The 18,912-nt window shown below is 35.1% G+C and overlaps 2 protein-coding genes across 8 annotated transcripts in view; both read right to left on the bottom strand.

The window, feature by feature from the left end:
* Positions 1 to 218: 218 nt before the first annotated feature.
* The window catches only part of LOC126754550 (ERI1 exoribonuclease 2-like), a 31,111-nt gene continuing 12,417 nt past the window's right edge, over positions 219 to 18,912 (bottom strand). For 4 of the 6 annotated variants that reach the window (XM_050466633.1, XM_050466635.1, XM_050466636.1 and 1 more), the window contains 2 exons: positions 1,627 to 1,817; positions 219 to 1,565 (listed from right to left, as the gene is read on the bottom strand). In XM_050466633.1, coding sequence (XP_050322590.1) covers positions 991 to 1,565; positions 1,627 to 1,817 — 766 coding nt within the window. In that variant the 3' untranslated portion in view covers positions 219 to 990. Of the gene's footprint in view, positions 1,566 to 1,626; positions 1,818 to 1,955; positions 3,449 to 18,912 lie in introns of those variants that run through there. The other 2 variants (XM_050466632.1, XM_050466631.1) reach the window with 2 other exon arrangements.
* Positions 4,737 to 5,814, bottom strand: LOC126754589 (uncharacterized). 2 transcript variants are annotated; one of them, XM_050466696.1, is made up of 2 exons: positions 5,077 to 5,814; positions 4,737 to 5,016 (listed from the first exon to the last, which is right to left on the bottom strand). In XM_050466696.1, exons 1-2 carry the CDS (start codon positions 5,699 to 5,701, stop codon positions 4,790 to 4,792), a joined length of 852 nt encoding a protein of 283 aa, XP_050322653.1. In that variant the 5' UTR covers positions 5,702 to 5,814; the 3' UTR covers positions 4,737 to 4,789. The 2 variants fall into 2 exon arrangements, with proteins under 2 accessions (XP_050322653.1, XP_050322654.1); XM_050466697.1 differs by having other exon boundaries at positions 4,737 to 5,365; positions 5,435 to 5,814.

Below are 18,912 nucleotides of genomic sequence, written 5' to 3'. Positions count from 1 at the left end.
AATGTAAGTGAATATTCGATGACCAATTGATGTAGTTAAAAAAATAAATAATAAATATACTTAAGTTACCATCACAACAATATATCACTTATGGCTCCGTAAACGGTCACGAATTATGCTATTGTAACAACTAAGAAAGTTGTCACTTTCTCCTTTTGAGAATTCCCGCCAATTTACGACTTGAGTAGCTTAATAAAAAAAAACTTTTTTTTATACAATTCATGTTTGTAGTACATTTATTGTACCGTTATAATATATTATTTCGCGCATATAAAATGTATATGTATCAAAAGTGCAGTTTTTCTAAAACCCTTGTTTCAGTATCTTAGTCAATTTTTATGCTATAATTAATGTTCACATTAAGTTAATGCATGTAGTTGAGCTTTCATAACTTACAAATACATAAAAAAGTATGCGGTAAACATTAAAGTACGTACTTCTTATTGAAAGACTAAAAAAAAGTTAAAAAAAAAATAACACACAAGTAAAAAGAAACATAAATAATAATACATACTTAAAGAAAAAATACAATAATAATAAAATTTATATTTTTTCGCTTTCTATTATATAAACATTAAAAATAATTTTCATTTTATAAGCACTTCAGCGCCACTTTCTCATATTATATATGTAAGTGGTACAGTTCGAATATAAATGCATAAATTATTTTTGAATTAATAAAAAAATAATATAATTGAAATTGTAAATACATTTAAAATTAAGCAGATATGTACATATCTCGACTAATTACTAAACGTTTTATTACATTTTTCCATAAAACATATATTCAAAATCACACAGAATTTTAAATAATCGAGAATAACAATTCTTATACAAACAAAAAAATAAGTAAATAAACGAAACATTTAAATAATAATTCATTAAGTCTTCTAAAAATTGCAAGCGTTTTAAGTGGATAACATAAAAAAGAGGCATACAAAATAAAATAAAACTTCATACTTTCTACACCACCAGCTTGCCACTCAACGCTTAAAGCATGCAATTCGAGTTGAGTTGAAATGGCGCGAGGTCCTTGGTTATCGCCAGTGGCGCGCCATCACATGTCATCTTATGCGCCAGCGCCGCCAAATTGCGTGCGTCATCTTGACCGGAGTGTGGACGCCCCTCAAATGTGAGCCCGACATGCGTTATGGCATCGGCAAAGTTTAACGGCTTATATTTGTACCACGCCCGGAAAACGGCACGTAAATCGATCCACTGATTGAAATAGGAAGGTTTCTTCAGCCTTTTCCGCTGACACTCTTTCGCCAAGCAAATACCGAAATCCCAATCGGTCCAGGTCACAAACGCGCAATTGCCAGTCATTTTATCCTTGGACATTTTCGGCAGTTGTAAATTTCGTGCGCGTAATTCTTTGCGCAACCATTCTTGGAACATCATGATGGCCGTTTGCAATGGCATGCCATTATCGACCATTTGTTGTTTGATGCCAGTAAGTTCGATGCAGTAAGCGCTCAGCTTCGGCGATTCAATTGGCATGACATATTTATGGAATTCGGCTTCAATTTTACCTGTCTGCACATTCACCAAAATAGCGGGGAATTCTACAAAGATATAAGTATTGTCAAAGCAAACCATAAAAAAATTTTATATATGGTATGCTACCTATTACTTCGGACTCACGCCATTGTGGTGGAGCTTGATCCGCCCAGCAGGTTGCTTCAAAATCGATGCAAATTAGATATTTGTAACGTTGTGTTGATAATTGCGACTTATTTCGCTTATTTAAGTAACTGGATGCATTGTTCTTGTCAGCACCGTTCTCTTCATATATAGTTTCAACAAGGCCTAGTTGCCTGCAAGACGGAAATAAATTTCAATTTAATTACAAAATCAGTAGGCAGTTATTTAACTATAAAATTATGCATATAGTATAATTCTCAAATTCTTAACATTTTTTATAAAAATAGTAATAAAATGTTTTCGTTGCCTACATTTGTCTACTTTTTGCCATAGCACACCACCATCGGCTTTTGCCGCAACACAAAACCATTGGTTTCCGCTAACGCTTTTGCCATCATTACAGCTGCATCTGCTTCACTCAGTCCATGGAATGTCACAAATGCTTGTCCTTTCATGCGTCCCTGTTGCATCACTTTGATTTGAATGTTATCAGCTGCTACAAACCGCGCGTAGAGCTGTTTTAGATCCTCTTCGCTGACATCTTTAGCAAGATTCTTTATATACAATTTATTACTAGGTGCACCTATTTGGTAATTCTTATAAATAGGGAGCGCCTGCAATTGTTCTAGTGAAAGTCGTGTTGCACTTAGATCTGAGGGCAGCACAAAGGGCTCTAAAGGTCGCGTACTTTGTTGGTGTTGTATTTTTACTGCGATTTTGCTTTTTTTACTAAACGATTCTGACTGTTCAAATACGTTTTGAGGCACATTTTTGCTGGCGCTACCGATGCTCTCCACATGCTTTTGTTTTCGCAGTGTTGTTTGCAATAGCTGGCGCGCTTTTTTTTTAAATTGCGCTTCAAGCTCTTCAGCTGCTTTGCGTTTCAACTGCATTTGCATTGATGTACGTGGATAGTTTGATTTGGCATCATCTTCCTCGGAAGATTCCAATTCGGATTCCGATTTTTCATCAACCACTTTAGTTGCTTCAGGTAATACTTCAGAAATTTCACTTACTGCCACTGCTTCCTCCATAGTTTGCGTGCTTACATCACGTGGCCAAAGTTTGCTTAAACACATACCTGCCGATTTAGCGCCAAAAGGTGGTTCCAAATTCATGCGGTTCATCAGATGCAGCACTTGTGTGTAAAAACGTGTGTTACTCATTAAAGCAATACTTATGGCATCTAGTATATCTGGTGTAATACGTGGATAAGCATATTTAAGATAAGGTGGTGGCGGCTGTACAAAATTTAATTTAGCATCACAAGCAAAGAGCTGCGACACGTACTTGCTGATTTGTGGCAATGCCGTCTCATTGCTTGGATGTAGTTTAGTCTGCGTCGCTTTGCTAGAGGTCGTCGTTTTCGCAATATTAGTATTTGCAACAGGTTTCACATTTTTGCGAAAGAATGTTACATTCAGCTGTTTGCCAGGCTTAACTTCCAACTGCTGCAACTGCTCCAAAACGGTTTGAGCCGCCTGTTCATTCTCGTAGGTGAGGAGCACCCGTCGGCGCCCAAATGGTTTCACTTCCTTCGCTGCCGATGGTAATATCGATGTTATATCGCTTATGAATATTGGTATATTCTTTACTATAAGTGTAGATTCAGAAGCACTCATAATTATTTTTATTAATATTAAATATTAAGGCGACTTTGCCAAAGAACAAAGAAATAAATATATGTAAGTATATCAAGCGAATCAGCTGCGACTCAGGGTTGTATGTGTTTACTGAAGATTAGGGAGAAAGTGTAGTAGCAACTAAGGCCACTCATTTAAATTCTCTTTTGTAAGAGAAAAATAAATATTTAAGGGATAAGTTACAATTCTCAAAAGTAACAACAGTAACGCTCTGAACACATAGAGAGCGACAGACTTTATTAAAATTCACACGTTGTTATGGACACAGTTATTGAAGCGCTGAACACATAGAGAGCGACAGACTGCAAACTACATCTGTCAAATATTAAAATACACACGTTCTTATGAGCAGTGTTATTTTGATAGCTGCACGACTACACGACTGCAGGCCGACAGTTGTCGCTCTCGCTAACTTCAATTTAATCCTATATTTGCCAACGACAGTAGGACGACAGTAGAGTTGACAGTAGAATGGAAGATAGAGAGATGAGGTAGAGTGGTGATGCCACTAATATGTAAAATGTAAAATTATTCACAGCTCTAACAAACTTGAAGTTATTTTACAAATAAAAGCATAAAATAGCTCTATTATAGCTCTATTATATCATTTGTAATAACAATTGATAATTTAAAGCAAAAATATTTACCTATTTACTTATTTTTTGCATAAAAAATTTCACTTTGAACAAAATATTAAAATTTCATTGAAGTGAAAGGAGTTAGTATGGCCACAACGAAATTGTGTACATACAAAATGGACAACTGCGTTGTTTTGTGTACATGCCGGCCCGTGTGTTGTTGTTGCTACTCAAAATGTACATGTAGTAAGATGAACAACGACGTTTCCAGTTCACTGTCGTGCTGCTGCAGTCTGTCGCAGTCATTGTGTTCACCACTTGAGACAGCTGCATAACTACATATGTAACTGTATCGATTAGAACGTGTGTATTTTAATATTTGACAGATTAAGCTTGAAGTCTGTAGCTCTCTATGTGTTCAGAGCGTAAATGTAAAATTTAATTATGTTCTTATGATAATGTAAATGAGTTTTCAAAATTAATATAAAAAAATCTAAAAAAAATATTATTTGTTTGGTTTATTTTTAAGGAATACGCACATACGCATATATTTTTGCAATAAATATTCATCAAAAATTATTCAAATCGTACGTAACCAAATATGTATACATATGTATGTACATATGTATACACCTACGTGATAGGCAAGTATGTCCATAAACTTAGATAAGTATATATACTTACATATGTACAAATGTACATATGTACTATATGTATGTTTGCAAGAATTTTAATTTTACTATATTGGCATTTTTTCAAAATTAAAACTTTATCTCTTCTATTACTAGAGCCACCAAATAATAATATATCAATGAAAAAAAATGTACACATCATGTTTTCTTGTGACATCAAAACATATATTTTCGTAAAAAGTACAAAATTCAGCCACACTCACAGAATTATTTCCTAATATCTAACAGATACTTATGATTTTCTTGAATATTTGGCTTCCGGTAGGTCCCTTTTAAGTCTCCGACAATAGTCTGCTAGCATTCCTGGACTCCATTTTCCTTGATAACACTTCTCCACTAAGGAAATGTCTTGATGGAACCTTTCACCTTGTTCGTCACTCACAGCACCCAAATTTGCCGGAAAGAAATCCAGATGAGAGTCCAGCATATGTCTTTTCAAGGACATATTACACCCCAAAGCTTTAAATGATATCATAAGTTCATTTATTAAATCTTTGTAATTTTCCGCTTTATGGTTACCTAGAATATTTTGAACAACATTCACAAAACATTTCCAGGCGAGTTTTTCCTGATCATTCAGTTTTTTTTCAAAGCTCTTATCCTTCATCAATTGCCGTATTTGTGGGCCTACAAATATTCCCTCTTTGATTTTCGCCTCGCTGAGTTTAGGGAAATTCTCTTTTAGACATAAAAATTCATCTCCATCTTTCGGACTAGAATTCTCACTTTTTGATCGATTTGGAGGCATCGGCACAGGCAGTTCGACACTATGTAGGATGGGTCTCTTGGCCGAAGACAAGTTTGGATACTGGATGGTGTGTTTGGATTTGGTAGTAATACCTTTTGTTTGAGCCAAACAAAAATAACAATCACTTACATGATCCTTTGGTTCCGTCCAAATCATTGGTATAGCAAATGACAAATGTCTAGATTCTTGTTTAGCCCAACCTAAAAGGAGCCTCTCACACGTTACACAACATTTATGTGGAACCCAGGATTTGTCTTGATTCCTCACAGAAAAACCAAAATAGTCTAAATAGTACTGTTCAATTAGTGATGTGAAATTTCGACGCTGAGATGTAAAAGTTAATTCTCCACACACATAACAAAAATTTTCCGGGTTGTTCAAACAGTTTCGTGGCATATTTACGATCTAACTAATGTAAATAAAATGTAATTTAGCAATCACAATAGTTACACAGTCGAATAAATGCAGTTATGTAAACAAAGAAACGTACAAATGTATATGAGGTCAGAAATGAATATGTAGCTGTCACAATAAAACTGGATGTGATAGAAACAAAACTGTTATACATCTATTTTTAATGAGGGTACACCAACATAAATAAAAATCATAACAAAGTTCATAGGACAAAAACAGTGTTTACCAGTGTAATCAACCCTCATAGAGAATAGAGAAAATGTTTCATTTAACATACTTAATTCTAGTATTAGGATTTTATCCTTAAACAATTTTTGATTTTTAAATATGAAGAAAACATTTGTCGTGAATACATATGTACATACATATGTATGTATTAATAATTATAGAAAGATTTTCCTAACGTCGGTCACCTGCCAACAAATAACAAAAATTGAGTTCTTTCAAAAATCCCCTCAGTCCAGTTGCTCCTTGTCCATAATTTCAACTGGCCCTAAGGTGCATGGGTCCAATTACTTTAATTAATTTAAATAATAAACCTTGAATAAAACGCTTATGTAACAAATAGCAGAGGTATTAAGTAATGAAATCCCTAGAGAAATAATTATTATTTAAAGATTGTTTTTAATTTTGTAATCTTTATCGTCTTTGAAAGCGAACTGCCTGAGCTCATTTTCTGCTTCCTAGAATTATTTTACCATAAAGGCTATTGTTGCAATTGCACTTATCTGCCACCATGGCAGCGACTAATTGCCACCAATCCCGCTGCATTCTATTCATAATTCTCTATTTAAAGAAAAAAATTAATTGCCTACAACGCTGTTTAGAAGGGCATTCTTATAAGGGCATACACCCAGATGCATATTTACATATGGGAATATTGATAGTAGATACTTACATATGTAGATTAGGACGGGTAAAAAAAAAAGTTAATTTTTTTGCTTGGTATTCTGAAAGTTAGGTTTTAGACACTTCTAAAGAAGTTGTAAACGGTTGAATTTATTTCTTTTCAATTGTATAACTCACAGCAAAACGAAATCATTTTAAATTGCAAAACTTATTGTTTTGTAGGAAATTTAGTGTTCTACAAAAATGGTCTACACAATTTTTCGATTAAGCTAAGTGGTTACGAAATACACATGGGCACACATCATACAAAAAAAAAATAAAATTAATAAAGAAAATAATAAAGTGATAAGCGAGATATTTTTTAAGTAGTTGGAAGCAAAATATGCATTTTTCCATCTTACAATAAGGAAGACCAGAAAACTATAACCCTGACCCTACTAAACAAAAAAAATTTTTTTTTGCACACCCTAATGTATATAGTTAGATATGTACATAAATATATGCGTAAAAACGTGATATTGCTTGCCAACCTCCTTCATCCCAGCAGCTGTTTGTTGTTATTGTTTTCTTTGATGTATAATTGCATTGTAACAGCACTTTTGCATGGTGTGGTAGATGCGGGTGATGATATGCGCCGAAGATGGTGCGGCATACACGGTTGGCGACTATGAAAATCAGCCATAAATAGAGTAAAGCAAACAACAAAAATAAGAACAATATACAACAGCAACAAAAACGTCAACAACCACAACAGTCACAAAGCTTGATCATAACAAAAAATATCAGCACCAACAAACAAGTAACGTTTGGGTTTGCTGTCAGGTCATAACCGACATAAACCGCTTTGCGACGGTTTATTTTATGTGCAAGCGTGGAGCTTGAAAAAAAAAAACGCCAAGCGCAGGGCTAGCAAGCAGCAGCATTAAAGCGCCCATACACGAGCACACAAGTTCGTTCGATCGGTATGTGTGCGCTTGCGGTTTATCGTGTATGGGCTTGTTCGCGTACCGATCCATGTTCGCGAAAATGTTTGATTTTTTACGATCGGTGCGCGAACATGTTTATCGTGTATGGCGTTGTCGGCGCACAAAATCTCATTTCTCTCGTGTCGCCGAACAGTGAAGATCGCGGACAATGGCAAGAGTTAAGGGGAGAGCCTGCTTTCGAGGCTTCAAAAATCGATTTTTTTGAGGATTTTTTTGGGAGGGAAACAAATTATTGATTCAAGCGAAATTTCTAGGCTTTATAGTTATATATTTGAACATCTTTCACAAATTTTTTGGATACGAAATCTTTGATATTCTGCCTTTGGGAAGCAATTACCCGACAGCGGGCAGGATGCAGGTCGCAATTTCTATCGGAAACAAAAAATTCAAAGAGATTCATATTTTTTATTAATTTATCTTCTAGTTAAACTAAAAAAATTCCAAAAAAAAGTGTAAAATTTAAAATTTTATTAAAAATTTAATAAGTAGTGGCTTTTGATCAAAAGAATTTTACTTTATGCTGTTTAAAAATATGTTAAAACTTGACTTTTCTTAATATTTTTTTTAGTTTAAATATAAGATAATTTTATGTCAATGATAATACACTTTGCCCTAATTCCATACGACGTTTAGTTTTTTCTTTCTATCCTGCCCGCCAATTAAGAATAATCGTAAAAATGAAAAACCGAGAAATCACGCTTCAAAGTTTTCGCTTTTTGCCTAAGCGCTCATATATATACATACATAGTGTAAGAAAAATAAAAGTTGGAATAACTTATTAACGAAATTCCATGAAATAGATAAAAATGCTACATTGGAAATAAATTCCAAGAAATGTTCCGCTTGCCTGTCGCACATGCTATCTCTGTGAAGAACGAACGCAAAATGGATTTGTGTGTCGTGTATGGGCAAACGAATTCATACCGATCGAACGCACTTGTGTGCTCGTGTATGGGCACTATTAGCTACGACACAAGCTGCCATCGCCGCCATTCAGAATGAACAAGTTGTACTTGACCAGAATTTCAGATTACAGCTGCTCGCTTACAGTGTCATACACAGTTATTCATACTCTCCGGGCGATGCAGAGGTGAGGAGCGTGGTAGTGACTCAAATTTATGTGTAATATGTGTAGTATCTTAGAGTCGGTACCTGTTGTGTGACAGCCGCTGGATTTATGGTCAATACGCCGAAAATAACGTATTCAATCCAATGTAACGTGCATACATATACATACATATATTAATCTATAAGAAAAAGTCCATTTTTAGATATGTATGTAGGTCTCGAGCTTTATTGCTTTTTGGGAATATTAATTTTGTTTTTTTAAGTGTACCTATATTTTATTTCTCAAACAATCTCAATTTAACCGTAATATGTCTTATAGCCTAGACAGACATTTTTTATTACGAAAATATATAATATCAACACGTTATTTTTAAAACTGCATTACAACATAACATCATAACATAAAACTTCTTGTTTTATTATTGAAAATTTTAAAAACAGCTGTTAGTGTTGCTTGTTTTTCATTCACAATAGAATAAATGGCCAATTTTAAGGGCAATTTTAACAATGTTGCCAACGGAATTGTTAACGAATGCTAAGTCCATACAATTTTGAGGATTAAATGGGAGTTAGCAACGGAGTTATCTTTACTTAATGCAGTTAATCCGGATTAACGAGGCCGTCTGTCAAAGCTATTATGGGGTATATTTTTGCTAAGTTGGATTATCTGATGGGTCATAGCACAGTGTAGCTCCGCTCAACGTCTTCAAAGATCTCAATTCCGATCTCTCCATCAATCTCTTTCTTATGTGTCCGCATCATTCTAACCAACTAATTATTTGCCCAACGTAACCATTTTTTTTATTTCTTCCTAGGAATCATTCATATCATACATTTGAAAATTTAAAAATAAGAGTGAAAAAGATATGATATCCCAAGCTATGACGGCCGATTTACATACACATATTGGCAAGTCAATCGACCAGCCTAGATTCTCGATGTCTTATCTTTAATAGTCCCGGACTTCATTAATTTTGGTGTTTCTCTTGGTTTAAGTCATCATTTTGTAGTAGATCTACACTCATAATCCAACTGTTTCGATATCCGGAAGAAATATATACGTATACATATGTATATAGTTACTCCCTTTGCTAATTAATCACTCAAAAAACAAACAACATCAATAGACTACAAATAGACAGGATTACTAAGATTATCGAGTTATTTCGTCTAATTGGTTGTAAATAAAGTTTTATTTCTTTATTTATTTTTTTTTGGATTTTTGTTTCATAAGGAGAGGAGAAAGACAAAAGGGATTTTCCATGACAAGCAACAAACGGGTATTATATGTATAACCGCTATAACAACAACATCAACAGAAATGGTCCTACGACAAACGGTTACGGTAAATATCCAGAAATTTCATCGGTCAAGGACATTCCTCCAAAATAGTTGAATAATGTTTTCTGTCGCTATAACAACAACAATAATAATAATTATGACAAGATTAAAAGATCTTGACTTTGGGTAGATTTAGAATAGAAATTTTACTGCTATGAGTTTTAAAGCAACAACAATGTCAGCCTCGAAATCCAACGCAGAATATCTCTTGCCAATAGGTGCTACTTCGGACCAAGTAGGCAATTGAGAAGTAAAGTACTCTCTCAACGAACAAAACCAAACACAATAAGTCACTCATTCTTCCCGTCCTGCTATATAGGATGACAAACTTTCATAGAATATTTCTTGCTAACGCAAATTTTTTAGAAAAAAACGACCAGCTCTAATATATGTACACACATACATTTATGTATTAATTATTCTTGAAATGCACGTAATGGACATGAGATAGTTCCATTTTTTTCCAGCGGCATTTTTGTTAAAGATTATTGCAAATTATGACTTACCAATTAACACATTTTGGTTAAAAAGCAAGCAGTTTTTATCTACAAAGAGCCTTCGAGCACGCAATGTCTTGAACTTTGGACTTGTTAATTAAATGTGAAAAATAAATACTAATTTCATAAAATTTATTTTTATTTGGATATGATCAAATTGGGAAGATATTATTCTTATACGTTCTATTGTATATAAATTACACTGGTCTACAGGGGTTTTATTACTCTACAATCCATAAAACTATCGATGATTTTATAAGATTTGCCCGATTTATTTTAATACTCTTGCAACATGTTGCTACAGGGTACAAAGTTTTATTTACCTAATACCATGTTCAGACCGAAAATTTAAAAGATTAGATTACATTTAAGCATTTCATAACCCAACAGTGTTCTTACTGCCGTTGAATAGATTAAAAACAGCTGTTTTTGCCATTCAAGAATTTACATCGCTCAATATTTATCAAAAGAAAACATTGTCATATAGTATTTTGTAATAAAAGCCATATTCTTTTAAATATATTACATATAATGGAAATAATGGACGCATTTTTTCATTTGGGAAGTCGATTTTCAGCAGAAATTAGATTCATTGCTCTTATAAAAATTTGTTTGTTTACATTTTTTCCTTTTTGTAGTGCCTAAATCAGAATGTAATAGATTTCCAATGCTGCCAAGTAGATGGCGCAAAATCCGCTGAAGTGATTTTGAACTGTCATTTTTGTATGGCGAAACCTTGATAAATTTATAAGATTTGTGGGATAAACCACTCAACAGCCGAAATCGTGTGAGTAAGTGTCGGTCTGAACATGGTATAAGGTTTGTTTGTACAGTAGACGCTCACAAATTAGAACTCTCAGAAATTAGAACCAGAGTTTTTAATGCATTGGAACTTGAAGTTCTAATTTCTGAGCGGTTTTTTTTTAATTTTAAACACAAGGGAATTCCCATTTTTTGTTGCATTGAATTGAGCATCTTCAAAGCAAAGATGGCAACATAGTTGCATATTTCAGCGATGATGATGTGCCACTAGCACAGTTGTTTAACAAAAATGAGGACTGCAATGAAGCTCTCCAAATAAATCAAACTCTTTTAGCATAAATTGATACAAACAGTTTCATGTGTATTGATGGCATCGAGAAATGCGAGAAATGAAAGAAAGTAGCGGTGCTGAGTTTTCTGATAGCAGTGAAGATGACGTTGTTGATGACACACCAGTTATTTCAAATGCTATAGCTATTGAAAGCGTTAACAATTTAATAAATTGGTGCAACATGAGTGAATTGTCTTCCAGTGAGCACATGGCCAATCTTTTGGCCCTCCGTAACGATATTGTTATATCGGATTTAAAGAAACCAAAAAAACAAACAAATATTACTGATTATATGTCAAACAAAAAATAATTTTGAACTGAGCCCTTATCCTGAATTTTTAATTAATTTCTGAAATTTTAAGTTGTTTTTTTTTCATAATTGTTATGTAATGAACTGAATTGTTATGTTTTTAAATAAAATAAGAAAAAAAATAAAAAAAAATGTTTTTATATAGTTTCTGGAAGTGGCTTGACTCTTAGTTTTATTATTTAAGTTAAAAAAAAACCGTCCAGAAATTAGAACATTTCGGAAATTAGAACTACCCCAAAAACAAAGTGGTTCTAATTTCCAAGCGTCTACTGTATCATCTAAAAGTAAGCGAGATAGATAAAGGGGTCTATATTTATATATATATATGTATATAAATAACCAGAATGACAAGATGAGTTGAAATCCGAGTGACTGTCTATCCGTCCGTGTAAGGAATAATTGCGATATCTTGATGAAAGGGGGATATGGTATTGCAAATGGAGGAATCAGATCTTCGCAATCAAAAACCTATAAAGTCCCATAATAAGATGCAAGACTGTTATTGGGAAACATCTAAAGCTATATAAATCAACTGGCTCAGGACAAATCTTTTCAGCATTCTTTTCTTGACATTATCCTGTTACAGAGCAAAAATGGGTGAAATTAGACTACACCACGCCTTCCTTACTTATAACTAAACTATCAATTCAGTCTGATTTATCCACTTTCCAGCACCAATCAACGTATCCGAATAGTTTGCACGAATACTGCCTTTGAGGTCTGCCACCTTATGACAAAAAATTGCCCAAATCGGATCAAAACTGCTTATGCCTCCGAATATGTGAGCACCAGGTGGTATGCGAGGAACCCTAATAAAAATCAAAGAGCATTTTCCTTTGTTAGTAATTAGTGGTAATGCCAAAAACAAAGTTGATTAGCTTTATACAGTATATAGCGGTCAATATGAAAGATATCTTCGGAAAATTAACTGAACGAATAATATTGAATATACTATAGTTGAAAGACGAAAATATGTGAAATTGGTCTACGAAATACCCTAACTCTTTATACAGTATATAGCGGTCAATATGAAAGATATCTTCGGAAAATTAACTGAACGAATAATATTGAATATACTATAGTTGAAAGACGAAAATATGTGAAATTGGTCTACGAAATACCCTAACTCCTGTATACTATTTTTGTGAGATTTATATATTTATAAAGTTGCTGAAAATATGTTATCGAATATACCTGAGCAATGTTAGAAGTTAATACAATTAGCCTAGACCCTTTTCTGCGCCCTATTTATGTTAAATTATGATTTCTGACATTCCACCTTATTTGAAACCGGTTAATCAAATGTTTGTTAATTAATTAAACAAACACGATAAGACTAGTTTTTTTTTAAATTATGAAACTAATTGAGTCTATGCCCTATAATATAAGGTAATAAGATACAAATTTGATGGTTTCGGACATATCGAAGTAAACAGAAGCTGTTTTCGATTCGTCAAGCATTACTCTCCAACGAACCGAACAAACTATACCAGATACTCAACAAACGGGCACTTGTGTTTGATCCTTTCTTAGTGGAATTTTTTTTTCCGTTAAAAAACGTTGCAGTAACTCTTCATTTTTGTTTTCTATAAATTACTATAACCATTTGAAGACATAAGAAAACAGAAAATTGTATTTTCATTTGTCATTTGGACCATTTACAATAGTAAAACTGAAATAAAATATGCAAACCAAAACTTGGCAACATGTACATATATCACTTTAAATAAGGAAATGGCGATCGAAGTCAGCTAGTGTGACAAATATTGAAAACATAGTACAATGGTATTTCTCAATAAAACAATAGCATACCCATCCTCATTAATTATGCTGAAATGAGGCACGTAGAGTCGTATTCCACAAATTTCCTGTTCTCGATTTTCATCGTCATTACAGCTTTACGTTAAATAAAATTAAATCTTATGCCGCCGAAAAATTGCTAATTTGAAAAATTGAATCGGCATAATAAAGATTTAAAGTCCATGCCTTAGCCTCATTGCTTTGTACCAATGGTTTTAGATGCTTTATTTTAAGGGATTGAGTGAGAGGACAACAAAATATTGATGTCAAATGACATGAACCAACTCATGCCTGATACTTGAAACCTTAACCACCTCTTTTTAATATAACTCAATATCAATTCTTCACCGCGAAATCAGAAGATACAAAGGGATCGGGATGAGTTATTTTCGCTCTCAAAAGCCGAAGTCATGTCTTTGTCACAAGTGGAGTTCAATTTCGACTTACTCGGTGTAAGGAAATGCGAAAAAATAATGCCTAATCAATCAGCCCTCGTATTCCTAAATATTAATCTCACACAGCAACACAGTTACACACATTATGTTAGCGTAACTGCAATTGTTGCATTCATCGCACGACAAACGAAAGTGAAAAGCTGAATGAAGCCTACAACGGTCGGATCCATTGAAATCGCATGCGGCCCATTCGATTGTAGCTGGCCACTGATTAAAAGCAGGTCAACTGAGGTCAAAGTAATCACACTTGGGCAAAAAATAACTGCATAAGCAACAACAACAATGCCAGGAACAAAAACTGGAGTGTAAAAAATGCGAACAACAGCCAATTGAAACTGGACCGATGGATAAGCTCCCGGCGGTTGCATTTGCGTACACACTGGTGGAATCAGTAATACAGTGTGGTCCTCCACCCCACATCCGCAATTGCTACTTTTATGCTGTGAGTTATATGTACATATGTACATATGAGTGTGTGTGACGGTAATTGTCGGAGACGACGAGTGCGTACTGCCGGCGACTAAGAAAAATTGACTTTGTTGCAAGTGAATACGACAGTATGTGTATGTTAAGTACATATGTATATATGTTTGCCCAAATATAAATTGTTATCGTTGACTAAAAATTTACTGTTCCGTCGCTTATTATAGTAGTTATTCTCGGTTGTTGTTGTTCTTGGTGCTATGCCAGTCTCGTGAGTTGATCTATTTTTAGTTCCATGCGACAACATTGTTACAATAACAATAAATACAAGTTACGGTTGTAGGTAAACTTTGGAGTGTGTGGTAAGGATGATAAAAATAGTGAAATGACGTTCAGCAGGTGGGTGGGCGGCGTCAGTCTTCTTCTTCTTTACTGGCGTAGAAACCGCTTACGTAGTTATAGCCGAGTTAACAGCAGCGCGCCAGTTGTTTCTTCTTTTCACAAGGTGGCCTCAATTGGAGATTCCAAGCGAAGCCAGGTCTTTTTCCACCTGGTCTTTCCAATGGAGTGGAGGTCTTAATCTAGGCCACAGGCAAGTACTGCGTCGAATACTTTTCATGCATTTGGACGACATTACCTAGTCAGCGTAGCCGTTGTCTTTTAATTTGATGAGCTATGTATGTCAATGTCGTCGTTTATCTCATACAGTTATCGTGTCGTTTCATCGACATTTGTTCTTCGAGAGAGGACTTTACTTCTTAATTGCCTACTTGGTCCTAAGTAGCACTTGTTGGCCAGAGATATTCTGCGTTGGATTTCGAGGCTGACGTTGTTGTCATCTGTTCTTTTGCATTTTCCAAAACCTATGGTTTCGCTTGCAGCTGTACGTAAGGAGCTTGAAATGCCGTCCCACAGTTTCCCATATACCGAGTTATTGACAAGTGCTCTCAGAGAGCAGGAGTGCAAGTTGAGTAGAAAATTGTTCGATTGCAGCTTCTCGACGTCGAACTTCCCTTGTTTTTGCAGCCGTGCGTTTTTTGCTGTACAGAGGCGGATCTTGGCTGCAACGAGATAGTGGTCCGATTCGATGTTAGGACCCGGGAGCGTACGCACGTCTAAAACACTGGGGATCACAACATGATCTATCTGGTTGGTGGCTTTTCGATCCGGATACAGCCAGGTAGCTTGATGTCCACGGCCCCGGCGAAGTCGATCAGCCTCAACATATTTGCGGATGTTTCCTCGTGGAGGCTGAATTTACCGAGCCGAGGAAGATACCTTCCTTGACCATCCCGGCGTTAAAGTCGCCAAGCACGATTTTGACATCTTGGCGGGGGCTCTCATAGGTGCGCTTCAAGCACTCATGGAAGGCATTTTTGGTTACATCATCCTTCCCTTCCGTCGGGGCGTGGGCGTAAATTGGCGATATGTTGAAGAACTTCGTTTTGATGCGGATTGTGGCTAGACGTTCACCCACCGGGGTGAATGACGGAGTCTCTCTCCCACCACGAATCCCACACCGAATTTTCTCTCCTTTTTATGCCCACTGTAGTAAATGATACAAGGATATACTCGCTTCAGTCATTGTCCCGTTCATCGCATTTCTTGAACGGCGGTGATGTCAGCCTTTATTTTCAAGAAGACATCATCCAGCTGGGCAGCGGCACCTTTCCGTTCATTCCAGGTGCATGCCCTCAAATTATAGTCCTTAATTCGTTTGCCATGCTCGTAATCAAAAGGGGGATATCTCATCCGAGGCTGTTTAAACTTTTCATTGGGGGCGTTTTTTACGTGGCGGGTTCCAAACCCAGTGCACAATACTGTGGAGGGGATGTTTCGCCTTCAAATGGATGTTCTTTAGCTATCCATGGGATACTTGGTCGAGAACCGGAAGTCGTGAGCTGCTTGAGCCATATGTAAAAGAATCGTTTCTGGCCACTCCCAAGTGAATGGCGAATAGCGACTCCATCCTCAGGGCGGCGTTAGTAGCGCCAATATTTTCCATCATCAGTAGAAGTAGGTTATTCGGTTGGTCCATTGCACAAAGGCATATTCTCTGCGTTTATGCTAATTTTCTGACTGCACTGACAGCTTGTAAGCTTATAAAAACAATCAAAATAAGAATAACAGAAACAAGAAAAACTATGTAGTAACTATGTGTTCAGTTTGTGTGGAAGCTATATGCTATAGTAATCCGTTCGGAATAATTTTTTGGAGATTATATTGTTACCTTTAGCAGTAATCCATGCCAAATTTCGTTAAGATCCCACGTCAAATGCGAGAGTTTTCCATACAAGCCCTTGATTCCGATCGTTCGGTTTGTATGGCAGCTATATGCTATAGTGAGCCGATCTGAACAATTTCTTCGGAGATTACATTGTTGCCTTAGAAAATAATCTATACCAAATTTCGTTAATAGTATATCTTGCCAAATGTGAAAGTTTTCCATACAATAACTTGATTACGATCGTTCTGTTTATATGGCAGCTATATGTTATAGTGCTCCGACATTGGCAGTTCCGACAAATTAGCAGCTTCTTGAAGAGAAAATGACGTTTGCAAAATTTCAAAACGATATCTTAAAAACTGAGGGACTAGTTCGTATATACACAGACAGACAGACGGACATGGCTAAATCTACTCAGCTCGACATACTGATCATTTATATATATACGTTATAGGGTCTCCGACGCTTCCTTCTGTGTGTTACAAACTTCGTGACAAACTTAATATACCCTGTTCAGGGTATAAAAAAAAATAATATTTAAAAGACAACAACAAATAAAAATTTACATATCGTTACCTGAAATGCAAAATAACGTATCATCAAAAAATTCGAAATTGAGTGTCTTATTGATTACGCTTCACTACTTCAAATTACATACATAATATTACATATGTTCAACATTTTCAGGTTCTGCGGTCAGATATAAACCAGTTTTAACCAATATTAAAATTTTGTTTCACTCATGTTCTATTTTATTTCGTATTTAATTCTTGCCACTGTAATTTTCCGAAAATGTTGTTACGTTATTTTGCATTTCAGATGACGGTATGTACATATATTGTAATAAAACAGGAAATAACCTTAATTTCGGCTGCACTGAAACTACAATACCCTTCTTCGCATAAGAACTTGATTTTGACTGGTCAGGCAGGGGGTAGCTAAATGCTATAGATATCCGACTGAATAAAATATTCGGAAATTGAAGCGCTCTTTTGGACAACAATATTTGCCAAATACCGTAAAGAGACCTGATCAAATAAGAAAGTTTTCTATACAATTAATGTTACATATATACCACCTTTTGATAAAATCAGTTAACTACTTCCTGAGGATTTCACTTAAAGAGGGGCGGCGCCACGGCCATTGTTCAATTTTGATATCGACTCATATGAAACTTTTCCACTCCATCCCGCTTTAAAATTTAGAGTCCCAAACGTATTTATTAATAAAATTATCGTCCTGAGTGGGCGTTTATAGTCGATTTTACCCATTTTCACAGTACATACTTGAACATACATGTATATGAAGAAGGACTTCCTTTCAGCAAGTTTGGTTGAAATAGCTTTGGTGGTTTTTGAGATATGATCATTAAACCTTTTAAAGGGGTTGCCACATCCACTTTATAAAAATTTTCAGCCCACAGATACCATGTTCAACTGCGACACTTTTTACCAGATACGGACTTTGTCTTTATATTTGGAGCTTAGTTATGATCTTTTATATGTTTTCGCTTAACGGCATTTTGTGGTCGGATTTCGGCCACTTGCAATACCAACCCGCCTTCGGTGGTATATAAAAACTTCATTTTATACGTATGCAACTATTCTTTTGGTTCGGCAAATTTTATTTAATGTACACAAAAATATTTTCATTAGCTATTTTGTATCTTCATGAAAGGTTTTTTTAAATTTCTGTGTTTTTACGCATTATTGTATGGATATTTGCGTATTACTTACAAAAAAAATCAAAGTTTAGAACAAATTATAAATAGTATTAATTCGAAACAGCGAAATTGTAATCACGGAATATTTTCAAAATAAAAAAGAATTCCGAAAGTTTGTTGCTTGCCCATAAACGAGTCTAATATGAATGGAATAATATACAAATTCTCATAACAGGTTTCATTTAGCGTCAATATTGCCATATATAGTATATACTTACACACATATTTACTAATCGTAAGCTATTCTCATTTATTATACCCTGAACAAGGTATATTAAGTTTGCCACGAAGTTTGTAACATCCAGAAGGAAGCGTCGAAGACCTTATAAAATATATACATACATATATAAATGATCACTATGTTGAGCTAAGCCGATTTAGCCATGTCCGTCTGTCTGCAAAAACGTCACTTTCTCTTCAA

Source organism: Bactrocera neohumeralis, chromosome 4 (assembly GCF_024586455.1).
Source record: "Bactrocera neohumeralis isolate Rockhampton chromosome 4, APGP_CSIRO_Bneo_wtdbg2-racon-allhic-juicebox.fasta_v2, whole genome shotgun sequence".
NCBI lineage: Eukaryota > Metazoa > Arthropoda > Insecta > Diptera > Tephritidae > Bactrocera > Bactrocera neohumeralis.
The sequence above is the reverse complement of the archived record's forward strand: the minus strand, read 5'-3'. Positions and strand labels throughout refer to the sequence as shown.